The 27,658-nt window shown below is 37.5% G+C and overlaps 1 protein-coding gene across 8 annotated transcripts in view; it reads left to right on the forward strand.

Moving 5' to 3' along the window:
- Positions 1–27,658, forward strand: part of KCNK2 (potassium two pore domain channel subfamily K member 2) — a 125,452-nt gene that overhangs the window by 53,419 nt on the left and 44,375 nt on the right. For 7 of the 8 annotated variants that reach the window (XR_007375337.1, XM_048936856.1, XM_048936857.1 and 4 more), the window contains one exon: positions 10,956–11,073. Coding sequence is in view for 7 of the 8 variants with exons in the window: in XM_048936856.1 (XP_048792813.1) it covers positions 10,956–11,073 (118 nt within the window). In the remaining variant the exon portion in view is untranslated. Of the gene's footprint in view, positions 1–10,141; positions 10,245–10,955; positions 11,074–27,658 lie in introns of those variants that run through there. The other variant, XM_048936855.1, reaches the window with a different exon arrangement.

The following is a 27,658-nucleotide window of genomic DNA, read 5'->3' on the forward strand; positions in this document are numbered from 1 at the left end:
TATAATGAAATTCATTATAAATTTTCCTTTCAAACTTAACATTCTGGGAATTCAGGAACTAGTTTATGCTAGTCATTGCTCAAGGTGCTTATCATACAAGGCTTTTTCAGTCCTCACAATTTTGGATCTGCCACTGAACCCATTTGAGCATCCCAAGACTCCGAAGGGACAGTGTGGTCTGTGGTGGCTTAGCCAGGTGAGCAAGTTAGGAAAACTACTTTGAGAGAGCAAATTCAGCCAAAAACATTTGTGCAAGTGGGATGAAAATCCAATTCACTAGCACACCAGGGCCATTTCCTTTCCATCATCTTTGCTAAAATCTTCCCTTTGCCCCAGAGCTGATTACAGCACATAAAGTTGTGAGCTTTTAGAAATATATGGAGGACAGGGAGTTTTCACTTTCTGCATTCTCCATCCTTGTGGGTATTATTTTTTTTTAACTGGTCACCCAAATCCTTCCTGCCTCGGCAATATATACTATTGCATATATCCCAGCACACAGAGCTTTACTGCTTGGGTTTTGATTTCTTGAAACTATGTATTTTCACACTAATTGTGTGGCTACTCTAAGTGTACTCAATAGGAATTATACTTTCTTATTATTGATATACCTATGAAACGGGTCAATGGAGAGCTTCTACGCAGCCCAGAGAAACATGCAAAGAGAACAAAATAGTGTTCTGCAATTGGTGGGCAAGCAACTTCAACCACCTCACAAAGTCACTTGAAATTTCCTTTTAACTGTTGGGAGGTCAGCCCAGTCAGCATCTGTTGGCAAAGAGGTGGTCTTCATGACCTCTCCTGATTTCCACGGTCCCGTGCTGCAAACCTCTTTCATTGCAAACTGCTTCACTTCCTTGCTGCCTCACTGTAATGAATACACCTGAAATGAACAACAGCAATGTGTGACCCTGAGACCTGATTTCCAAAACATCTTTTTTTTTCTTTTTTTAATTTTGTGAACACTTCCATTTAGTACTGACCTTAAAATGTGCACAAGCCAAGTTGAGGATATCTACACACATTAGAGACCATTTTTCTTAGACAATTTCAATGCCTTTTGCTGAGGCCCGAAGCCAGTATTAACAACAATACTAAGTGGATCACTGTGTGCTGTAGTGCACAGTGTTAAGAGATGCTGTACGTATAATCTACACCTAAAGAAATATCCCATGATTTAATCTTGTGGACACACAAACATTGCCTGGGTGAGTCTGATTCCCATCGACTGATCAGCAAGCTCTGTGTTAAATGTGGGCTTTTCAAATCTCAGCTGGAAGGTCTTGGGAGGGTCTCACTTATTAACTGATAAGGAAGTGTTGGTTTGTTGAAGGTTATGTATTGTATCTCACATTAGAAAGCTGTAAAAGAGGATGTGTCCAGAAACTTTGCTACTACGAACTCTTGTCAATTTTCATGGATGTTTTTTCAGTGTCTCTATCCATGCCCACTCACAGCTTGGTCCTGAAATGCAGCACAGGTGACAGAATAAATCTGATTTTTTACATCTGTTGGAACAATGTTTTTTTCTCATCAGTGAGATTTTGTGACAGAAGCTGATAGAAACCTGGGAGTAATCCAAGGAACAATAGAAATTAGAGACTTAAAAAAAAAAAATCTCTTAGTTGAGCACTTATATCTTTAACTATTTCATCCTGGTTTCAGTTCTCTTTTAGTGTGTGGACTGTTCCCTCTGCTAAGCTTACTACTAAACTTTTGAAAATGTTGGAACCATTTCCAAACTCAGATGCACAAAGTACTGCCAAGTACCTGGAAGAATCTCCTGCTGTGTTCATGCACCCGTGCATAGCAGCCACCGTGTGTGTGTACACCTGCTGAGGTCATGATGTGCTTTGGGGCTAAGAGTTGGTCTCTGGGGACAGGTGAGCTGGACTGAAGTTGTTATCCAGCAGCTCTGTAGAACTGCCATTCCTACTGGTTCGTACATCTCATTCCCCCTCTGAATTTGTTGCCCCCCTAGAAATCATGTTTTTCCTAGAAAGTAAGGATGTATTGTGTATTGTGTATGTATTAGTATTGTGTGTCGTGGGCTGTCCTGGGAATGAGGTGAGCATTCGTCCTTCTGCCAAAGAGAAAGCTGATTGGAAAACAAGAAAAGAGCTTTTTATGTGAATAACAGCTAATTATGTATAACTCAGCAATTACCTGGTTTAGTGTTGGCCTTTATAAACCAAAATGAAAAAAAATCCACTTCTCCCCAAGCATCTGATTGTGTTTTGTATTATCATAAAAAAATGGAAATTAAGAAAATTTCAGTTAAATTATTTTAATTATCTAAAGCATCCTAAGAAGCTGGTGTGAATTATTTTAGATATCTCAGTTACTTCTCAAACTTAATAAAAAAATTAAAGATACTCTGAAACTAAAGTTAATAACAGAAAGTAACCAATTCTTGGTTCTTTTAGCAGAAACATTCATCAAATCTGTTTATTCTGAAAACCCTAACAAGTGGAAAAAATAGTATCAAAATTAACAGGATGATCTTTTAGTGTGTTCCTTGTAGTGCTTGTGGTTTTTAGAAAGCCTTCATTTCAAAATCCAAGCAAGCTTTCAGAATGGTGCACCAAACTGTCCCAGCAGTAGAGGAATTTGTAGAGTTTAAATCCAACCCCTTTTGGAGTATGTGGCTTCCTCTGAAAATTGAATGCCCACAAAAATGTTCTTACATTTTTAGAAGAAATAAAAGAATTAATGAGCTGCCAAAATTAGCTGTATTGACCTCTATCCCACGAGTTGATCTCTTTGGGCTCTGCACAGGCTTTGTGGTTAACATGAGAAGGAAGCTGTCTGGGTCAGGGTCCATATGGTTGTGTTCCTTGACTACTTCCATTCTGTATTTGCATGTACTGAATTCTGTCTTTACTTTCTATTCATCTTTTAGGCTCTTAATAAGACTGAAATGTCTCTTCTCTTTATCTTTCTGGAGGAAATATTTTTTTTTCCTTTATCTCTGTGGAGGAAAGCCCAACAGTTATGAATGACACGCGAGCTGTGTTTCATTCATCACCAAAATGTCATCATGGCTTGTGACATGATTAATTTATTGTTAAAAATATTTTACTTCAAAATATGTATTTTCTGTGACTTTATTTTTGTAGCTTGGAGTAGCTTGAATATATTTTTCATTACTGTGCACCTCCACCAGTAGCTGATATTATATCTTTTTCATAGGGCTTTTTACAACTTGCATTTTAGCCCCAGGAAACTAATATAGCTGCATCCTCAGAAGCATGTTGTTTTATTTCAGCCAGCTAAGCTCCTTGAGCCACAACCTCTCAGATCACGTAGAAAACTGTTAAAATAATGTAAATCCTTCTTTCTCTCCCAGAGACTAGAAGCTTTTTGAGCTACCTGTATAATTTTTTAGAGATAACAAGTCAAAGATATGCAAAGATTTTGTTTTCAGCTAAATCTGACATTTATTTATACAAATTTTAAATCTATTAGCTAAGCCTATTAAGCTTGAATGAAATTTTATTCCTTCTTTGAGTCACAATGTTGACAGACATTCTCAGTCCTGTGGGCTGCAGCCTGTGGGTCTCTTAACAGGAATTTTTGGAGGTAGTCTGGCACATACCAACTCAAACCATAAATACTCTTTGTCTCTATCTTTTGCAGTTGCTTTTGGTCTCCCCAGAAGGGAGCAGGAACCATCCCATCTTGGTCTGGATCCTGGCCTGCAAAGAAGCAGGTGCTTATCTTTCATAAGCCTTAGAGCTTTGGAAAGATTGACAGGCTAGCATAAAATAAATTGATGTTGCAGTGAATTTTTTTTAGCTGAGGATCCAAAATACCACTGCATCAGTTTTTTTTTTTCTTTTTTAAATGTACAAGGCCATACTACTGCATTTTGAACATGAAGCTTATGTCAAATTGCAGCTACCAGTCCCAGAGCTGCCTGCTAGTAGTATTGATTAAGCAACATTAAATTAATGACTTTTAAAGCAGTTAAAACTTGAGGTACAGGGGCTGTAGTTTTTATTGTTACTCTGAGCATGTGTCAGGCCTCAGCAAGAAGTTTGTCCCTCAAAGCACTTGATCTTATGTATTCTTATATTTAAATACAGAGATAGTCCTAGCTGGTGAAGAGAGATTCTGCTGCTTTTTTTTTTTTTCTCCTGCTAACCCTGCATTACACTTGGAAAGATTAGAGTGGTGGAAAGGTGATACAAGAGTGAAATGGCAAAAGGGACAAAATAAAGAAAGAATAGTCACTCGTCTTCAAAGATCAAGGCTTATGGGGAAAAACTCCACAAGGAAGGGATCTCTAACCACAGCGCCTTCCCCAGCATCAATCAGCCCTTAAATAAGGTCTAAGAAAGGTGCAGCCAGCTTCCACCCCTTCTGGTCACACAGCTGGATTGCCTTCACCTGTGCTTCCAGGGCTGAGCCAGTGCTTTCCTCAGGTGATCAATCAGTGGTTCAGGCTGTGACTCAACAGTTCTCATATATACTGCTAGTCAGTATTCACCCCAGGACATCATGCCTGCTTCTTTCTCATCAGAGAAAAATATTCAGGAAATATTGTCTGAGCTATTGATTTATTAAATCAAAAACCTCCTGGAGGCACCTGTGTTCTTAACCTCACCCTGACCTGCCCTACACAGATATCCACCTGCTGTAGTTGGGCCTCATAACCAGAAAACAGGTAGGCTGTGGAGCCCCCAGGGTGTGGGTATATCCTGCTCTGGATTGCTCCAGTTCCTGTTGTGCTCTTCCAGATGGATCTCTGCCTCTAGCTCTGCTCTCTGTACTGAGGGACATGGGTTAGTGGGGAAATACTGGTGGTAAGTGAATGTTTGGACTGGGTGATCTTTGAGGTCTTTTCTGACCTCGTTGATTCTATGATTCTGTAATTCTCTCAGTTCACAGATTGGGGAAATTTTTGCCAAACTTTCTGTTGCCTTGGGACCATTCCCATTTTAGCGTGCTGATAGGATAGATCCCTCTTCTGTAGCTATTTTCTTCATGCTCATTAAACCTAAGGGAATTTTTAAAGCACGCGCTCTTTACCCCTCATGAGCCTAAATGCAATACAGATTTCTGGAATAATAATAAATAGATTTTTAACCACCCTTATCACTTCTCTGTTTGAGCAGGGTAGTTTGGGGTTTGGGCTCTTGAATGATATATTTAGTTCAGAGGAACAGTTTTCCAGGACCCAGAACCTTTGAATGCATCTGAATGACAGCTTTTGTCTTAGAGAGGGTGGCAGCTATGACTCACTGGTAAGTCAATTTTCCTGAGCAGCTGTCTGAATAATTCTGCCTATCTTTAATCTCAAGAAGCAAAGTAAGATCCTCATCTCAAAATGTGTACATACACATATGTGTATATATAAATGTGTACACACACAGAATTTTATATATGTATTCTGTTGATTCTACATATTTTAAAATATAAATGTTTTTCAATATCTTCCTGTGTATCTTTAGTTTAAGAAGATTGTGAACTTAGGGTGTAAAGAGCTTTTTGACATGCTGAGCACTCCAGAGCAGATTACAGTCGTAAGTTAGATGAACGAAAAAAATTACATCAGTCATAGAATTACAATACAAACATCGTTGCATTTTTTTAAAAAGTAGGGCTCAAAAGTGCAATCTTTGAGAGAGTGGAGAGTAAGTTGCTAAGTGTTAAAAGCATCCGAATGTGCCTCTGAACAAAGAACTGGGATTTCCGTCCTCTGCAAACCAAAGGTGAAATGCCAGGTGAAGGATCTGAGCAGTAGCTGGACAGCATGAGGTGTATGGTACACGGGAGAGAGAGGGAGTGCTCTTGTAAAAAGGAAGAATTCCAGGAGGAGAGCTGGGTTTCCAAAAGACTATGAGGCATTTTTGATTTTTTGACACTGCTTGTTAAATGATTCGCAGGAAGTGCAAGGCAACTCCTGACAACCTGGGGAACAGAAGAGCGCATACTCTGTCTTTTATCAGCAGTATACTTTGCAGTGAACCTATTTTAATTTTTGGACAGAAAGGCTGAGAGTTATGAAGTGTTTTGTTACATAATTTCAGAAAAGTGATGTGACTGGTACAAAAACACACATTCAGTGCCTGATGGAGGACAAGAAGGTGAGAAAGAATTAAGGTGGCTGGTTTGAGATATGCTTATTTCTGTAGGAGACTACCGGAGGCTGTCGTCCTCAGTTTATAACCTCTCTGTATTTGTTGTACTGAGGATCCCAGTTTAGTGGATGTTGCTCCATCACCAACAGGCTTGCTTTTGTTTCTCATCTCCATTGATTCCTTGCGGGGTCAGAGGAACAGAGGTTGAAATCCCTGACCTAGGAGAATTGTCTTCTACTTCCCCCCTCTTGCCCAAATAGCTCCTTTTTGAAAGCCTGATTTATGTGGTAATTTGCAAGGGTAGGTCAGTGTGGTCTCAATGGATAGTTTTCTGCTTGAATAAATCATGATGTGATAACGCAAAACTACACAATATATTTACCAGAAAGTGTTTCTAAATTATATGGGAAACTGGCATTGAATTAAAATCAAATTTAGTGTTGTTGCTCTCATTTTCCCTGTGCTCCAATTTCAAGCAAACAGCACAGGGTGAATGCAGGCTTTATATGTCTTTGTGGCTCAGTTTTTGAAAGTAGCATGAATGCCTGGCCCATCTGCTCTGTAGTCATGCATCTCCTCTCTTCTCTCTGATGTTCTACTAAAGCTTATGCCTGGATAGGGGTGTAGAGCCAGGTAGTTTGAATGTAGTGTGAGTTAATACCTGAATGCACCTCATGCTTATATTTCAGATACAGTACAAAGCAAGCCAAGAGATCCATGTGATTTAAAAAAAAAAAATGGGAATTAAGTTCCTAAAGTTTAGATACTTAGATACTCAGTTTACTGTCAAAAAAAACGTCTGCGTTTCACAATTGTGACAACAAATAAAAGCAAGTGGTGAAAACACTAATACTTTTGTGGCAAGCATATGATATTATTAAAATGACAGCACATAGAGACCTTGATTGCATGCTGTGTGCTGGGGGACCTTTCCTCTGCTCAGTCCTCAGACATCTCATACAAAACAACTGGTAGACGAATACACTCAGGGAAGGCAAGGCAAGTGAAAGAATCTGTATGGCTTAAGAATGAAAACTGTCCATGTTCCTATAATAAAGCTAAATGGTTCTGTAGTGCTGAAGTAAAACCGAGGTTTAAGTCAGAACCTAGTTTGCACAGGGGATAATAATAAGAAAAACTAGAAAAATTGCCTCTAAGGCTGTTACTGAATTGTATTGCTGAAAAGAAGAAATTCCCATCTTAAGATCATGAAGTGTTTGTTGGCTACAACCTGATATAAATGTGAAGATTATACAGTTTTCATGATTCTGACTGTTCTGGCTGTTTCAAGATTGAAAGCAAAGAGTTACTTATGCTGCTGTATATGTTAGGATATTCCAAAGAGTTCAAATGACAGAAAAAAAAAGTTATAAAGGGAGGAAAGTCATGCCAAATTTGTGACAAATGAAATGGTTGTGTTTGCTCTAGTAGTAAGGCAACCGTAAGGAGAGAAAACTGGAGATCAAGAATAAAGTAACAGAGAAAAGTGGATCTAGCAGTACTGACTGTAATAGGATGCTTTTTAAGTATGGAGAATGAGATCCTGGCCCTTAGTGAATTCAACAGAAAACAACTGTATGAAGCTTAGTTTTTATTCCAGGCTAAGGAAATGCTCCAATAGTCCAGCTATGTTTGTGCCAGCTATGTTATGTAGTCAGAAAGAAGATGCTGCCCTGCAAATTGTGCCCCGACATGCACACAGGTAAAGGTATTTTCTTTAACGTTATGCTTAAGAATAGTCTTAGATGAGGACCTGTTCACAGGAACTGATCAAACTAAGAAGGACAGATGGCGTCCAGTCCAAAGACTTTATAAGATAGTGTTATTGATCACAGTAAACCTGTGACCTTGTTGCTTTCAAGCCCTTCATCCTTGTTAGTGAGGATGACTTATGGATGACTGTGAAGAAATGTAGTGAAGTAGCTTTGTTAATATTTAAGGCTGGCTTCTCCCAAACACAGGACCCACAGAGCAGAAGGCTTAATAGTGTGTGTTTGGAAATCTAACAACCAGATGATGAAGAAGGTATCATGTGGCCATTCCACACTAAAACTGTTTTTAAAACTATGCATAAGTTGCATCAGTAAGGTACAGAGAAGGTTGATGAGAAATACTGGTAATAGAGAAATACTGAGATAGAAGATTCAGTGAGCTTATTTAAATAGGTAAATAGTTTGTTTAATAAGAAATGGTTTTTAACTTGGAGAAGAGGTAGGTGATGGGTCTATAAGATAGTAAATTTCTCTGATTAGACAAATAAGAAATCTCAATTCAGTGTTTCTCATAAGATCTTTATACAGTTTATGGACAAAGCACATAATAATCTCGAAGAGGAAGTGCTTATTTTTTAAACAATCCAGCAGCAAGTGCTGAACTCATTGTCACAATGTGTCTTGGCTCCCAAAATGCATGTGGAAGACTCCAAAAGTAGTGAAATTTGTGGTGAAAAGATCCACCCCGAACAATCTTAATACCATGCAGCCTCCCACTCAGAGTTCCTAAAGGTGCTAGTCAGAAGCTGTGTGAAGAGAAAGCATCGCTTGCCTGCTTGCCCTGACTCTACATTCTTTTCCTAATTAGCTGTTGGCTGAAATCAAAGACATAATAATGGCTAATTTTCTTTTGTAGCCATCTGTTATGTTTTGTCAGGACTAACCCAACAGAGCAATTTTGGGTTAAGCTGTTTCTTTTTTCCTTTAATTCTGTAGTTGTAGTATACTGCAGTTAGGAAATGCATAGCTTTAATGGATCTTTGATTGCTTTGATGAGCTCGCCTTTCATAGAGAAGGCATTGATGTTGTTTGGCTTCAAAACTTTATGGAGATGATATCAAGTTCTGAAAAATTTTTACATCTGTATAAAAATGGGTCATCTTAGACTGCCTAAACAGGTGCTTTGCTCTGTCTAGGGCATTCACACAGTATGCTGAACTGTAATAAAACATGAATGGTTCTATAAAATTATATTGATCCAGCACTTTACCATATGATGTCCTCACAGAAGTGCATGTTCCCACTTGCAGGTACAAGGATTTATGATGAAAATTCTTAGTTCTCTAAAATGAAACAGTACTCAAAATGTATTCAGTAGGCTTCATAATGCAGCACACTAGGGTATGTAAGTTAAAGGAATATCTGTATTGCGTGAATTCCAAAATCAGTATAAGGGCTGGTTTCCATATGGGGCTTAATCTGATATGTTTCTTTCTAAACTAACGAAAGCACTTGCCAGTACTTAGAGTTGCCAAGTTGTATGTAATGTATGAACACTGAAGAAGCATTTTTCCTCAAACTGAAAGGAAAATTCAACTCTCTTCCCCTTCACTTTCCCTTATTCTTTTCTTCTTCCTCAGTAGGACTGAATATTCCACATCTTGGATGTCTTGCTTTCTGGTATTTCAAAGCATTTTAAAATGAAAAGTTGAAGGTATAGAAGGTAAAGCAATGCAAATTCTATGTCAGGTTACCCCAGTGGGCTTTCTACCGACACCCTGGGTGCTGAAAATGGCAGTGGCATCCTCATGGTTTCAGAGATGGCTGCTTTGTGCATCTGAGCTTTGGCAATGGCAAACTGGAAGCGGTGGATTTTCGTTGAGATCCAGTCGTGGAAAATCAATGGCCTGGTGATTCCAGCATTGATGTTTTATCATGTCTATCCACATTAACTGACTTGCACGGGCACTATTTAGAAACAAAAATCATTTAACTGGCAAAATATTTATCTATTTTCTGATTGAAAAAAATATTAATTCTGCAAGATAGTCTTCTTTTGAAATAGTAAAACAATTTCAGAGGGCTTCACTCAGAGCAGTTTCAGAAACCAGAACAGTGGGGTTTCTGCCCACACACAAAACCATTCTGGTCTACTCTGTTGCTGAATGCCTTTATCTGCAAAGTCATTTTTGGACAACTCACCAAGATGAAGCTATTTGTTAGTGAAAATGTTCATTTTAGCTTTGCAGGATTGCTCCCTGTGATGTTCTTTTGTTAAACACTTATTATTATTATAATGTTCATGATTATGAAATAAATCTCCTTTTAAATATTTATTGCAAGTTTAAAAATATGTTTTCTTGACATGTGGTGTTTAACTGAATTGCTGGTGTATACCTGCAATGGAGATAAAACAGCATGGGAATCCTCTTTTTGTGATAACAATGTAAGTAGGTGACACTGCCAGTATAGAAAATGTTTCATATTTCTCAACATTCTGAAAATGTCATAAATGTCATCCTTGCTCATTTCAGCTGCCAGAACTGATTTTTTCAAGAACAATATTTATGAAGTATGTAGTTGTATAAATTTAGAGAAGTACATGTTTGGTACTTGACCCTGGATTTGCTATTGATATAGTGGAGGTTTTATGTAATTATACACCTTTCATTACTGAATTATCTATTTTAAAGAAATATTTTAATTATTTGGAGTTCATTTGATCTAAAATGATGTATGGTGATGTTTTTCTTGGAGTTTTAAAATGAATGTGTTTTAAAAAATATGTTTGCTTCACTAAGTCAATAGAATAATATTTTGGGGAATGTAACTTTAAATCTTTGTCTAATGCACATTTTTCTTCATCAAAATGTTACAACAGTAAAAATAGTTGCGTTTGTCACCTAATTAACATGACTCTTGTAGATTTTGTGGATTTTGTGTTCATTTTGCCTTAGTAGTGTAAAGCTTGCAGCTCACTGACATGCTCAAGTGTATTCTGAGCAATAAATCCTAGCCTGGCTGAATGACAAAACTTGAGCAGCTCAACACAAGTCTTTTTGTGGTTTATTGCTTGGGTTAAATAAATTATCTTAATGTAATGTATATTAATATAAATGTTTCATGAATATTGACAAAAATCTTTTTAAACTTGCAGCAAGTAGTGGCAGCAATAAATGCAGGAATCATACCTTTAGGAAACACATCTACTCAGATCAGTCACTGGGACTTGGGAAGTTCCTTCTTCTTTGCTGGCACTGTTATTACCACCATAGGTAGGACACAGCTTATTACCTTTTTATAGTAAATGAGCTGAATCTCTTTTGATTTCCAATGTGTGCATATATTTGTCAATGGTATATCTTCCAAATCTTCTATTTATTTATTATTTTTGAACTACAGTTATTCTTTAGTTTCAGGGGCAGAAGTGAGAGCTGTCTTTAAGGATCCCTAGCTGAGTAAATAGCTCTGCAATAGAAGACAAATATTATTGTAGATTTCTGTGAGGTGATTAGAAGAGGCTATGGAAACATTTTCTGGGGGGAATTTGGTCAACTGTGTAATTATAAGTGTTAAATAGGGCATGATTTAAAGCACGTGTGCATTAAACCTTGACTGAGATGTATGGAATTTCAAGTCTGTATAATCTGACTTTATGTTGTTAAAGAACTAAGGTTTGAGTAAGATAACAACACGGTAAGGATTCAGTTCAACTTATTCAGTTATGAACACTGTGTTGGTGGGCAGATTCACATCCAAGAGCTTACTCTCAGGCTTCTGCTGCATTCAGGAAGGTCTAAAGCTGTCAGGTGATTTGACCATGATCACAAGCCCACTGAATTTTCTGCATCCTTTCTGCACATCAGAGCCACTGTCCCTCTGGGCGTGGTGTGAGCAGGAACAGCATTTGACCTTTCAGTTTCTTCCCCTTGACTAGAATATAGTGCACATGGTAAACAGTTCAACGGTGCGGTATAACTCCCAAGTCATAGAATGGGCATCCACAGTGGGGACTGGAAATTTGAGGAAGAAATCAGATGAAAAAACTTAAGATCTACATGTCTAAGTAATGTGTAAGGAGTTGTGATGTTGTGCAATTATTATATATGTACAATTTATATGCATATTTTGATGAAAGGTGTGTTCTTTCTACGTACTTTTATTTCTTCTTTATGTACAATGCGTATGTACTATTTTTTGTGTGTTTATATACCTGCATGTCTATATATACATATATATATATATATGTATAAATACTGCATGTATGTGAAATATTTTTTTCACATCCAGAGTAACTAAGCCACAGTTTAGTGACAGTGAAGAGTAAAATTCTGACCTTACTGAGGTTTCCAGGAAACTCACTGATTTTTTTTTTTTTTTTTTTTTTTTTTTTAAATATTGAAAAATTTAATTTTATCCAATTATATTGAAGGCAAGCAAAAGCCTTGGAAGGATATCTTTACAATCAATCTCATTACTGTCTTCTGACAGCATGAAGCTTGACATTGTAAATTTATTTTCTATTTTAAAACTGCATGTTTATTAGAACTGGCAATACATTTTGCACTTCACTATGGTTTATTTCTAGATTTTTTACTCTTCAGGATATTTTAATTAGAGCATGTCATTGTAAGTGTCCATGGTACTGTAGAAAGTGCTTAATGTTTTCAGTTGTGGATAGGGATAAAAAGTATGAAAAATATTCAGGGACTTAATTAATTCAAACATTATTTTAAAGCAGTGGAACATTTTGTTTCACATTTTATTTCATTTCTAAATAAAACTTTAAGGTCTTTCAAAATCAAAATGTTTCCTGATTTAATTTATTGAACTGATTCTACCAAAACATGTGTGAGTCCTGTGTGGAGAGAGGGCCATCTGCAAATGGATCCAGCCCTGTGATCCACAGTCCTCAGGAGACAAGATAACCCAATAGGAAATACATTGAAAATTAATATTTCAGGTCATTTCTTCAAACCAGAGTAGTCAGAATCAGGTCAAACCAGGCAACTGTAAATATGTATTTCAGGTTTTTTTGTGATACAAAACATGAGAAAATGTAGGAAAAAGTCTTCTGAGAAATATTTAGGCATTGGAACAGCAGTGCTTTTCATCAGAAAGCCTTCTGATGAGACTTTCTGATCGGTTGCAGTTTTGGGCTTTTATTCTTAGGATCTCTGGACTGTACGTGTACATTGCTAAACTGCAATAGCTGTATTGTCCTGCTGCTCTGAGCCATCTTCCTGGTGGTTCAAAGGGCTTGTGATATGACAGAAAAGTCAGCTGTCATGAAAAGCCTTTGGAATTGTGGATCTCCCAGGATAACAGCAACAGGCCTAACAATTGACTGCGTTTTCCCTTACTCTTTACGTTATGACATGTCATCAACTGCTTTTGTGTTCAGAACATGATCTTTTCATATCTGAGTAGCCTTTTGAATGTGAAAGCATTCCTTCCAACTTGGGGGCATATGTTTATCCTACAACTTGATATTTCAAATTCTCCAGAGTTTAAAAATGCAGTTTATGAGCATCTCTAGAGAATTGCCATGAGTTTCAGTCAAACGCTACAGATATTCTGTGAACCAGGACATGACCTTGTAAATTCATAAAACAACAGAAATAATTTGTAAAAGTGATTTATAAATATGAATGAAATCTTCAAATACTATGTCCTTTAGACTGAATGCCTCAAATAAGTACTTGAATAGAAGAAAAAAAAGATTGCTTCTCTCCACAGAAAATGATAGCTTTCCAGTGTTGCAGCAGATTCTCTGGATTTCTAAACATCTTATTATTATGATTTCTCTGTAAAGCACGCTCCTCCTGCTGATATCTCAGAATCCAAGACATTTCAGTGAAACCAGTAATTTATTTATAGATTATATTTTTTCCAAACCCTTCTTCAATGACAGTACCACTTGCATCCCTAAGATAATTGATTCCTGGGGAGAGAGAATCATAAATAGAACTTTAGCATTTACCTAAGCAACAAGTTATTGTTTTACAGTTATTGTTATTATTGTATCGTAGCAATTGTAAGGTTTTAGGTGAAAAATATTGACCGTGTATTTTGATGGCTGTTGGCAGCAGTCCAGAGTTGTATGTCCTTCTCTCTGCTTTGGATCTCCTGGGCTGCTGAAGAGCTCTTGGATGGTGACTTGTAATCTGTTGACAGTCAAAGCCAGCTAGCAAAAGCAGAATTAACACTGGAGAAAGCAAGAAATGATTAGACGTTGTATTGAGGGATGTGATTTAGTAGGAAATATTGGTGGATGATTGGACTGGTTGATCTTAGAGATCTTTTCCAACGGTGATTCTATGATTCTGTGAATGTTAGTTAGATGTTTCTAAAGATGTGGATTTAGTTGAGAGGTCAGAGCCAAACAGTGTCACATGACTCCATTTAATAGAGAAGATACTTGATAGCTTTTTATACAGAGTCTGAGTAGACTGGTTTTGGCTTTGCGTTTGCTATTGTAGAACAGCAGAAGACTTGTTTCAAGAAGTGACCAGGCTGGCTATGAGTTTGGTTTACTTAGATGTTTTCACTAGTGATTGTGTTTCTAGAACAAACATGGCTCATCTTGACAAAGAACTGCGGAGCACTGTGATTAATCTGTGTGTATGGAACGCTTTCAGATAGTCCCTAATAGGGAAAAGAGTAACAAAGAATAATAGGAGTGCTGACATTGTTTATGGAATATGTTGTTGGATTGTTCATTGGGATTCTGTGCATGCTGCTAAGCACAAAATATACTTATTTTTCTACCAGAAAAAAACTCTATTATTTGGACTAAATGTCCAAGGAGAAGAAAAAAGAGGATTGAGAGGAAAAGTGTGGGGAAAAAAAGGGTAACTAAATAGTAAAGCTGGAGCTAGTGCTGAGGAATTGTGGAAAACAATCTTTCTGTCTCACCTTTTTATTGTAAGGGCTTATTATTGCTTCTCCAAGTACATTTTTATCCTCTAGATTATTTTCTTCAGTAGATAGCTTAATTCGGGAACAGGCAGATAGTACCCTCTCTGCAGCAATTTGTATTTCAGGTCCTGATAAAGCTTCCTGTTGGCAACAGGGTAGGAAATGAAACCCCTCTTTTTGCAATCTAGAAAAACAAACAAACAGAAAAACAAAGTAGACCTACTGAGGTGTAGTGCTTAGTGATCTCTCTCACAAGTGACTGCTGCTCTAGCACATAAAAAATGTCAGACTCTGTATCATGAAGACTCCTATTGATCTTCATTTGAAATATCTGTACTATTTCTGCTTCTACTCCAGCCAGTCTGTACTGACTTTTTCAAGCATCACAAGCAGAAATATAGCATAGGGAACTTACTTGGATTCCTGGAAGATAGAGTATCTTGAATAGCCGTTGTGAGCATGTCAGGAATGCCAACAACCTCACCAGCAGCTGTAGTTTCCTGGAGCACATCTTTTCAAACAGAGCTGTGTCTACATGGAAGTGAGTTCATGGAGCTTTGTGAGTACTAAACACAAGGATACTTGGCAGCTGTATTGGTGTCCAAGCATAGTTGTTAATAGCTCCCTACAAATCAAAAGGGGAAGAACATATCATTCCTTTTTGTTCTTTCGCCCTTTTTTTTTTCCACCAGCTGTTGACTTTTGAACCCAGACTTCTCATTGGCACTTGTAGCTGGACCTCTGGTCTGAGTTATGTCTGAGTTTTGCTTGGCTTTATATAGCTAGCTATGGAAATATCGCTATGTTGGTTGGATCTGAAGCATAGTAACTATTACAAAGTGCAAAGGGATGTGAATCTATTTTGTTGTTGTTAAATTAAAAAACAATAAATGAAGGGAACTATTTGTGAATATTTGTTTTAGGGAACAGTTGTGAACTGCAAGCACTGGAACACTGAAAACTGCTTAATACATTTGATTGGAAATCTGAACATGTTTTTTTACTTTGAGATTTGCAATTAGTTATGCAGTTTCAAAATGCAATTCCACTGTAAGGAATATCTTTTTTTTTTCCTGCCATTTTCCCATTGCCTGCCCCCAAGCTTTTCTTGTGAAGTCAGGGTATTTCATAAACTATTATTACGTTGCTTATTTATTTAAAAAGAAAATAATCCTGCCACTAAATCTGTCCCTTCTGGTGCCATTTCACTGCATTTTTGAAATACAGAGTATGAGAATAATGCCTTGATAACTAAAATATCCAAAATATATTTGTTGTTACAAAAGGATAAATATTGTTGATAATCAAAATGTATTACCTATTATGTCAGATTATCATGCAGGTAAAAAATCGTAAGTGATGCTACAAAATGTGTTCCCTTAGTTCAAAAAAGTAAGGAGTATCAGAAACTGATGTTAGAATAGTTTTTGTTTGGTGCTTTGTTTGTTTTGTAGCTGCATTTGCCACCAAGGAAGAAATGTTTTTTTCTGAGCTTTTCATGTGGTTTCACATAATTTCAGTGAAACTATCAGCCCTTAACTGTTAAGTCTTCCTAGAAACTTGCTCTCCAATAACTCATAAACAAAAGAAAATTCTCAGATTATCTGAAATGCTGTTTTTAAATCAGTTTGAACTAGCTGCCTCCTAAAACTTTTGTGTGGAGATATGGATTCCTGTTTCAAAAATTTCTGCCTTCAGACTTTCTTTTTAATCATTTTCTGTTGTTCCTCCGTAAGAAACCCACATCCACCTACATTGAGAACCACATTTTGAGAACTGAAGCAGAACAAAGCCATGGGAGTATTGCACCTTAGTTATTTCCAAAAGCAGAGGCTATTGAAGATGAGCTTAAAACATTCATTTCGAAAGATATCTCCAATTTGCTGATCAGAATATAAATGCTGGTATTTCTGTGGCTTGTGTGAAAGAAAGGGAAATGAGGGAAAGCAAACGTTAGAATAAAGTGCTGGTGCCAAGGTGATAAGAGAAGGGTAATGAAAACCTTCTGAAAGTAAATAACATAAAATATATTTACCCAAAAAGTATTCTGGTGTGTGATTTCCCCCACCATAGCAGTGTTTAGAAATACATCTGGGACTGCGGCTTATGGGAGCTTAGTTGCATGGTGGACATTGAAACGTAATGGCTTTTGAGGATCCGTTTCTCTGAAGAGTCATCAACTCAAAATCATCTTCTTTGGCTTCTTTTCCAAAGCAAGTAAGGTTTCATTGAAGTAGAGTCAGAAATGTTGTCCTCAACATGTAGCCTGAACGCATGTCCAAATTTCATATAGCTCTGAGAATGGATGTATATAGGGGAAAGCTGAGTATAACCAGCTGATAAGACCAGCAGCAGAGCAATGCAGAAAATAAGTGATTAAGAGTTATGATCTGGTATTGCTGGGGAATGAGATGAGAGCGATCCTTCCATTATTTACTCTGCCTACCCAGGACTGCACTGAAAGCTTTCACTGTCATACAGTGATTTCACGTCTGCTTGCAAAGTGTGTTAAATATGTATGTCTCACCTGACTAAATGTCAACAGAGATGTTTGGTTTAAAAATATCTCTCAAAAATCTCTTCAGAATTCCTTCTTATTCTCAGTTAGTGCTGTGCTTACCTTCCCTTCCCCACACCGTGGCTCTGAAGAAGCTTGAGCTAAAATTGTTTCTTCGTCTCTCTTTTTTCCAACCTATTTTTTCTCTTGTAATTCTTTTGTTGCTCTTGTAAAGAATCTGACCTATTGGCTGTTATTGGTTGTTGACAAATACTGGCTCACCTGTGGATTTGACACCAACTTTCTCCAAATATTTCATCTACTCTGAGCTTACTCTTTTTCAGAACTGTAGAGACTAAGCAAGATTTTTCCCCTTAATTATTTCTTCCAGGCAGTGAGCAGAGAGTGTATTACCACTGTGCCCTCAATTTTCTCCTGCATTTGTTCAGACAATGCAAAAGAGGGTTTATCTGGTCCTGAGGGTGAGGAAATAATAGTTAGACTGCATGAGGTTCCAAGGCAATAAATTAGGATAAGATTGCTGGGAGTAACAGAGCCTGGAAAGTGGTTTTAGAAGGACCATGGTGAACAGCTGAAAGGAAACTACATTAGATGAAGAGGTCAGTCAGAATGATATTGCGGGGTTGTATATGAAAAAAGGCATGAGCTGAATGAGAGAAAAGAAGTTGAGCCTCACTGACCCAAAAGACTGAGACCAAGAGACAGAAAGGATCAAGTGTTCCCAGTGCATTCTGAAGTAGTCAACAAGGCTGACTCTAAATCATAGAATCGTTGAATATCTAGAGTTGGGAGGGACACACACATATCACCGAGTCCAACTCTGGGCTCCACACAGGACCACCCAAAAATCAGACCCTCTGTGTGAGAGCGTTGTCCAAATGCTTCCTGAACTCTGGCAGCTTGGGGCCTCTTCCACAGCACTGGGCAAGCTGTTCCGGTGCCTGGCCACCTTCTCTGAAAGTTAATGAATGCAAGTTTATGAGATGACAAAGATTATGGGAGCTTTAATTGCATATATAAAAACTATTTTTTCTTCTGGCCCCTTTGTGACACACAGGTGTCTGGTAAGTTGGAGGCACTTGCACGTTCTGTGGGCCATAGACCTGATACTTCTTGTGATACTGTTCAAATTATTAACTATATTGGGAAAGCTTAGGGTGATACAGCATCTGAGTAGTATGAATGTTCAAGAGAATTTGTTGACCTGGCATGGTTTAGGAGAAGAAATTTTGCTGTAGTTGGTACGATGTGATGCTGTATCTTGAGGTAAGGTAGCATCAGTGATGTTCCATATTATCTTTCTTTTTTTTTTTTTTTTTTTTTTGCATTGTTCTTTTTGCATTTTTTTTTAGTCTTTTTATCCCAATTCATAGAACTAAAAACTACTTCTTTGTAAAATTGAGTTTGTAAAGATATTTGTACTTGGAAAACTTTTTCCAGCCACCTGGCACGTTTTCAAAATAAATGTGACTTCATTAACACATGGCTTTGTCAAAATAACCTTTTTATTTTCACTGATAAACTTCCACCCATGCAGCACTGATGATTTCATTTTAGCGTGGTGTCTATTTCCTTGCAAACAAGGAGTTGTACCATTTTTACAGTTCAGTGTTCTTGCACATTCTTACCTCTTAATCTTCCTTTTCCTCAGAAATTGCAAACAAATTCCTGGCTATCTAGCTTTCTATCCCTTTTCTGTATCTTCAACAATTTCCTAAAAACTACACTTAGCACAGTTCTGTTTAAGTCTTGCTATGAAGTGAAAACGTCAATTTGTCAGTTGTGACACAATCCCCAATTTACACTGCAAATGAGCACTGAAATTTTCACAGCTTACTCTGTTAAAGCTAGTGTGCTAATGGAACTGGATTTTGTTTTCTTTATTTAGATTTCTCATCACCAACTGATCATTGTAGAGTTTTTGAGCCTCCCAATCATGTTCTTTTTCACTTCCAAGTTATAAAAGCTTGTCGCTATCAATAAAGGAAGGGCTGCCAGGAAGAACCGCTGAATACAGTTACGCTCTTTGCACAGTGTTAGGATGAATGAAATTATTTCCTGCTTTCCTTTTTGTTTATTTTTATAATTGCATCAGAAATGGTGCAACTAACCACAAGAACCTCAAATCCTGTACGCGAACAAGAACTACGGGATGTTGGAAAATTCAGGAAAAAAAGTAAACTTTTTGTGCTTTATTTCAGCTGAACAAGAAGTCAGAAAATTGGAACCACTGAATGTGTAGTGGATAGAGGCCAAAATAAAAGCACCTGTATGCTTTTATGTATGCATTGTGTACATCCCAACAGAATGAGCTGTTTGTAAATTCTGCTTTAAGTGCGTTAAGCTGTTTACATGGTATGCTACTTTGTTTACAGCTGTTTGCACTTTTTAGTTGAGTTACTAACCAGAACCCGCTTTTGAAAAGGGAAGGGCAGCCATAGTCAATACCAGATCATTTATTTTTTTGTTTATTTATTTGTTGTGTGACTCCACAATATATTTTTAGCATGTTGGGCAGTAACCTTTATTGAAAGTTAAGCTGACCATTTCAACTGGGATTTCTGCCTTTTCTAATCACCTTAGAAAGCAAGCACTTAATCAGGTGCCTTTAGCAGAAAAGTTTTGGGTTCTGAAAGTTTGAATGTTTCTCACTGAGTGCCTTTGCAAACTGGCCAAAAGGTAGAAAGGTACATTCTTTCATATTAGAAAAGGGCCTACCCACTGTATGCCTTCATCTGTTGCTTGTTTGTTTTATCCTGTTGACCTGAATGTAGGTAGTAGTTGTTTTTCCTCCTGCAAATTAAGATCTGAAAAAGATGTTGTACAGAGGCTATGTTTAATGCATAGATGGTGCACTCCCGATCCCCAGGTGTGCCTATGGGTGCTCTGCCTGGCTGGCTTGGAGAAGTAATGAGTGCTCACAGAGAACAGCTGGGGCTCGGTATTCCTTGCTTTACTTACTGTAGAACTAGCACCTAACAAAGATGGGTCAGTTGGTCAGGGTAGGCTTTCTCTTCAGTCAGTTGCATACTTGCGAACTGGGCTGGAGCATTCCAATCACTGTTGCCCACGTACTAAGCCAGCTTTCAGTAGGTGTGCTTGCCATATGCACCATCGAGGAGATATATTTGTAGGCTGCATCTAGATTGGGAAGATGGCTGTGGTATGAAAATATCTAAAATGCTGTTGAAGGAACTGGCAAACAAGTAAGGGTATTAAGTTTAGTGTATCTTATAGACATTTTATTAATCTGGAAGTGAGGACTGCCATGAACTTGAGACTGTTTAAGTTCAATTTGATTACATTCCTCCTTGTGTAAAACATGCTTTTTTGTGTTACTTTTAATTGTAGCAATGGCTACAAATGTCCTGTGGAGCAGCACAGGACAGAGAACATGCTTCTGTGAAGTTACAAAATGGTTTTCAGTTCTATTTAAAATAAAATATATACAGTGTCTGTAGTAGAAAAGCTGAGTCACAGCCTGAAGCAGTGATTGAGCACCTGGTGGGAAGGCAGGGCCAACCTGGGGAGCTCAGGTGCATGCAATGTACCTGAGTGACTGCACCAGGATTCACCCCTTCCCAGACCTCCTTTAAGGGTTGGCAGTGAAGGTAAGGGTATCTTGCTGGAGATCCCTATGCACCTGAGGCTTTTTGAAAGTAAGCAGCTGCTTTTCTTTATTTCTGTGCACGCGGCTGTTGTACTTAGTAAATCCTCACTTGCTGCAGTGTAGGACCTTCCTACTCTGCTGTCACTGCTGTGCTTTGCATCATGTTACAGTGTATTAGGCATCTAATCCATGTAACCTCATGTGAAGAAGTAATTCTTAAACTGGGTTTATGGGTTATGTTTCAGTAATATTTTGAAGATATTTACTTTTCTTCAAAGTATATGGAAGGGAATTTGTACTGACAGGCTAGAAGGACAAAGGTTTGTTAAAGAAAGCAGTTGGTAATATAACATCTGATGTGTTGTGCCACTGGCGCAACAGGGAGTAAAACAGCATTAAAGCATCTACTGGTGCTTTGTAAGTATACATACATATTATATACATTGAGAGATTTCTACATATTATAGACTTCTCCTATTTTCAGTGTCTTGGTTCCATTACAACAATAACAAAAAGCCACAAAAAAAAACCCCAAAAAAACCAAAAACCAAACCCCACCGTGAAAAACCAAAAGGGAAACTGGTAAGAATATCACCTTTTTTGCAACATTTGGATCAATCAGTGGAACTGTAAGCAAAGCACAATGGGTGCTGCTGCAGGCTTGACTTGCTTGCATCTCAGTTTGGGTCAGATGTCTGTATTTTTCATAAGTACCTTTTTGTGTTCATGGTAATGTAGATATAATCTATGTGTGTAGTTTTTCAGAAAAAGAGAACAAATTGTTTTAAAAACTGATTTAAGCTGCTAATGCAAGTGCAGTTAAGTGAAAAGGATATATTCTGATGACTTAAAGTATTTTTATTTAAGAGGAATTAGGTGGTGAACAGTGCAGATGAGTCTGTGTTTGTTTGTCAGCTGCCTTTTCCTGGTCACTGATTTTGACAAATGAATCCTTCAGTGCTTTTCCAGGTGTGGATAAAATAACTCGTAACTAACAGAAAGATAACTATCTGCTGCGTGTAAACTAATGAACAGTAAATATATGGGGTAGTAGAACTATTAGCCTGTAAAATGTATGATAAGTAGTGTTTTGTTTTTGAGGTGTTCTTCTGTGAGAGCGTCTTGTAAAATTTTAGTCTGGAGTTGCACAAGAGGGTGATGAATAATGTAATTTTATTTTAGTTAACTGACATTTTGGAAGTCACTCTGTTCTAGCTGAGGCTGTCTGATTGGTGTGTTTTTGTTTTTCTCTTTATTTGTTTCACAGAATTGTAGGGGTTGGAAGGGACCTCCAGAGATCATCAAGTCCAACCCCCATTTTTCATTTAGTTTGCAGGAGAAGTAGTGAGCAGTATTGTTTGATAGTTAATAAGAGTTTAGCTTTGGCTTTTTGGTTCTGCGGGGAGAAATCTGCAGACAGTTTCACCATTGTGGCTTCATTAGAGATGTGCTTTTCTTCCTGTTCTGCACGTGTGGGATTCTGATGTTTTTCTTGCTGGACTGGTAAGGGCCAGGATAAGGGATTACTTTGTACAGACATCTTTATGTTCCACACAAACTGTGTGAATTTGATCCTCACTTGGTGGACAGGAATTTGATGGTAATTGTGGTCCCAGTGAGGATGTCACCTGCAGCTATCTTTAGTCAAAACCACCTGAAATAAGTAATTCACTGTGTGTGCTGTGTGCATGGAAGTATCAGTTTAATATTTGGTTAACTAGATGGGAACAGTCCAGGAATGTGAGTAGGAAAAACCTTTGCTGCATTTTATAAAATACTTTAATTCTCAAGATTAGAATTCTAATTCTAAACTGTTTTATTCCTATAAGCTTTGAATTATACACTTTGAAATAAGTGTTTCTTATCTCCCAGAATATCTTGAGGATGTCTCAAATTGTAAGAAAAGAATTGTAAGAAAAGGGAGTTAGCTATGTCACTTTTGGGTCCTCTCTGGTCTCTGATGGCTGGACTCCAACTGTAACTACTGAATAATTTACTGCTGTCATCACCTCTTGCTACAGAGGTTTTCTTAAATCTCTTTTACTTTCTCCTGGCGTGTAATCTGAATTAAATACTTATCAGGAATGGCTCAATGAAGCTTGCTGGGCTGGCAATCTCTTTTCTGTAAGGTTGTACAACTTATTTTAGTCCACAGAAGCTTGCTTTTGGTTAAATAATTTATTTTGTATCTTAGTAGTTTGTTAACCCTTAAGAAGTTTCCCCATATGAAGAGACTGCAGGGCGGGGGGAAGTTACCTCTTTACCTGTGGTTGCTGCTTCTTCTTGTCCAAATTTAGACTATTGTAGTTATTTCTTTTCTTGTAGTGCTAGCCATAGTGAGAATTATTTATTATCCAGCAAATCTTCCAGCCTTCATTCTTAAATTATGTAATTGGATCATGTGTTGGTCATGACTGTCTGTGTTCTTTGGGTAGTATGGCACAAAAGCAGTTATGGGGGAAAATGTGGATGGACAACCTCAGTTCACATGCCTTTGAGGCTTTTTGCTGTGTGTTGCTTCACAGCAAACAAATGATTGAGGAACCAGCGTGGTGCTTGCAGTGTGTTGTTTGAATCCCTTGACTGCTCTCCTCCTTCATCTGTCTTGCTGATTTAGACCACAAGCTCTGCAGCTGTAGTACCAACATGAGCAAGTATCCCCGTTGTCTGTACTGATCACTTTAACTGATGACACATTAGATGATACCACACAATATGTAGCTACAATTGCTAAGTGTAGTTATGGAACCAAGAAAAATTCCTTCATCAAGGATCCATATAATTGCGTATACTTAATCTAATTCCACATGATAGTTGAATAGTAGTTTAAAAAACAGCCTAGTTTAAGAAGACTGAGATCTGTTTTCCAGTATAATGGTGTATCTTTTAATATTGCTTAATAATTTTTTACTTAAATAAGGGCAGGTGAAATCAGAAGCTATTAGAGTCTATGACTCTGCTTTTAAGTAAGTAGCATTTCCAAGGTATTTAAGGTATTCCCTCTAGGAAACAACATCCATGATTCTAATAGCATAAAGAGGTCTTTGATTACATACGGCTAGCACCCACTCTAACATCGCACCAATTTGACCTGCTGTCACTCTGAGTCTAATTTTAGATTTGCTTTTTGAAATCTGCCAGTGTCATCGCTAGGTTAAGCCCTTTCTCCTCTTGAAATGGATCTGAAGATGCTAATTCATGCATGGCAGTGCTCCTGTGGGAGGCAAATAAACTTCTGCTCTCTGGCTTGCTCTGTTCTTTTCCTCACATAAGAAAGAATGGTGAATGTGAAAGGATATAAATTAGAGAGTATAAACCTTGCTCCACATTTGGACTCTACAATTGGAAAGTGTAATTCTTCAGCCTGAGGAAGGAGAACCTCTCTGACCATGTATCTGTTTGCTCTCTGGGCGAGCACTGGCCGCAAAAAGTGTGATTACTAGATCAAGAGTCATTATCTGATTCATTGCTCCATTATACACCATCATGACTGAGAATTTTTTAATTTTTTGATATCTCTTTATGAACTTTATTGATATTCAACAGAGCCCTAAAGTGGTATTTTCTTATACTTCACAAAAAAAAAAAAAAAAAAAAAAAAAAAAATGTTTTGCATTTTTCTGAAATGCTGTATATTTCTGTGAGGTGATCTCTCTTCACACAGATAATCTGCAAACCTATAAATTTGTAATGGTTTATGACAGATTCTTATTAATATATATATATATCTTTTTATCTTATTAATATATATATATATCGTTCATCCTTGTAAATAGCTTTTAAGTCTGCACTTGCAATTGTTGCTGACAAAATAATTACCCTGAACTTTGATGAACCTCTGAGTGCTAATTAGTAATTGCTGTTGAATTGTTCAGATTTTTTTTATCTATAAACATGAAATACAGATTAGATATTTAGCTAAACTAATAATCCCTTTTGTCTGAAGATTCGGAGAAGTCAATATTCTATACTCTTCATTTTTAATCCTGCAGCCTTGAAAATATACTTTTCTAAGGATTGGATGAAAGGAGCAGTAGCCAGCATGACTCCGCTGCAGTAAACAAAGAAGGAATTGATGTCATCAGAAATGCACACACTTTAACTGAGCAATTGCTACTAGGAGGGTGGTAATATCAAAATACAGTGGAGACGCTGAAATGAAAGGATTAAAGATATGTAAGTGCTGCAGAAGCTCTGGTGTTAGCAATAGTGTTTTTGTTAGGTCTGGCAGAAAGAAGGGGGGAAAAAACATCTGTATCTTACTAAAGTAGCTGATTTTGAGCTAGCACATGGGGCTTGATACCAACATTTTTCTTGCTTTTTATTTTTGTCGATGTATTGCAGGAGCAACAAACATTTGCATGGACAGGTTCATTACTTGAATGTGAGAGACTGAATTTTATGTTGAAGGGTACAGTACAAATTTGGGATTTTGTGCAGTACATTTCATTGGTATGAAAGAACATGACTGTTGCAGAGAGTAAGGATCGCGCTCCATTTGAAGGGCGAAAAATGCAGGAACTGCAGTTGGCAGATGAATCAAACTCCAAGATGTACTAGAGATCATAATAGGAAAAATAATTTAGAGTTCTAGGTTAGGCTTTCTGTTTCATGATGATGATTAGAATTAAGTAATGAACCAATTACTTTTCTATAGAAAGAGAAAACATTTGTAGGGAAATGCACCTTACTAGAAGCACACAAAACAGCTGGAAGAACAGAAAGTTTTTGGGGCATAGCTGAGGAAGGCCTCATTTACCCTAAATATTTTTCTTATTGTGGCAAATGCTCCAATATGTTTTTGTTTTTTTTTTAAATCACAGTATTTCACTATGTTCTTCCATTTTTCTAACTGTGGAAGTGCTATTATTATGCCTTTCTAGAACATATTTGTACCATGCTGGAAATACTCAGAAACTCATATCCCCACTTTCATAGTAAAACACTTTAAAATGTTTATTGTTCTTGCTTAATTTTAAAAATGAGATTTTCATAATGATATGCTGCTGAATCATCATACAAATATCAAGTGTAACACTGACAGTGGAGTTGTGGACATTCATCTGTGCTCCTCATTTCTCTCTTTTTTCCAATCTTTAATTACATTTCATATTTGGATATTTAGAGCATCTCAACCTTAGTGATTGTCCAATATTTCTCTGAGTGGTAATTTATAGGGACTAATTTGATAGAATTGTTCTTTCCATAATCAAGAGATCAAGTTCAGAAAAAGTAAATTTAGAGAGATGATTCATAAAAGATAATGAAGCATTCAATATTATTTGTCAATCAAGACAAATCACATTGCATCAGCTTCCACAGTAGAGACATCCTGTCTGCAGGCTCTGGATAGCTGAGAAAGCCTTGTCCTGTGCTCTGTCTAGCAGAGAAAGAAACAAGATGTCTTTCCCTATAACTGTCTGTAAAATGGGTCTTTTCCCATTGCTGATCCATATTCAGGTCTCATCAAGAAGTTTTATCTAATTTTTCTGAGATGAACCATCTGAATATTTGGGTAGCATTACACTCTTGCTCTTTTTGAACCCTACGTTTGATGAAAGTGTGTGCATATATATATATATGCATGTAACATCATCCATCATGAAAGCAGCCTGACAGTCTTGGGCATATAAGTTCCCTTCTCACCAGGATGCATGCAGCAGTAGGCTGCGTGCCTTTACTAAGGATCCATGCTGTGATGAGTTTCAGAAAGGCAACAGATGGAGGCACTCGGGATCATGTTGGATGGCACCCTGGGCAGCCTGAGCTGGTGGGGGGCAGCCCTGCCCTTGGCAGTGGGTTGGAACTGAGTGGGCTTTAAAGCGCTTCTAACCCAAACCATTCTGTAATTCTACATCATGACAGCTTGCCAGTGGCTGGCCATTCTCTCCTGCACTGGTAAGATAGCTTATGTGCTGGGTGTAAAGGTAGAACTACGTTATTGTCATCCTGGCATGCATCCAGTTCAGAGTTCTTCAACACAGAAATTGGTGATCTACTTAATGCACATCTCTATGCAGCTGGGATATAGGAATGATGAATTGAAAGCTGTCACAAGATGTGAAAGCTTACCAGATACTTGTTAGAACAGCGTGTTGTTAAGTAGTCATGCAGAAACAGGATGGAAACTGCAACAGCAGTCCTCTATGAAAATGCTCCCACAGATATTTTTTATTAACTGGAGCAAAAAAATAAAAATTAAAAAAAAAAGGGAGAAGATGGAAAAGCAGCTGGGATGGTGAATACTTGATTGATGAAGGAGTGTTGGATACAGAATACTGCAAAGTGTGCTCCAGCTCTGAGGAGCTGGAGTTATGTCTGTGTTATGCCTGCCTCCGGCATATGGCTTTTGGAGAATTTGCAAAGAGGAGATACCTACTGCAAGCATCAAGCTGGAATGTTCTCTCTCAGCTGTCTGGAAGCTCAGTAGGCGTTCTTCATCCTGTTCTGTTTGTTCTCTTAAGCTTACTCTCTCAGATGGAATCTTATCCAGTCGTGAACTTTTAAAAATAATAAATTTGTGAAAGATGTGGTTAAAACATTGGGTACTGAGTCTAGAAACATCTGTGCTTCTGACTTCAAAAGTGTGAGAAGCTTCTGTGTGACCTACTGTTGTAGTGGAGTGATGATTCTGAGGGCAGAAGATGATGTGCTTGTTTTGACCAGTGGATTTAGTGTTTCCTAGCTCAGATTTTTCCACTCTATTTCTTCTTTTTTTTTAATGTGATAGTGGTGTGTACTTTCTGTACTCATGATATTTTGTGTTTTCTGTGGAGTGTTCCTGGTTAATACAAATCTAAATACATTAGAA

The sequence above is a fragment of the Lagopus muta genome, chromosome 2, assembly GCF_023343835.1.
Source record: "Lagopus muta isolate bLagMut1 chromosome 2, bLagMut1 primary, whole genome shotgun sequence".
Lineage (NCBI taxonomy): Eukaryota > Metazoa > Chordata > Aves > Galliformes > Phasianidae > Lagopus > Lagopus muta.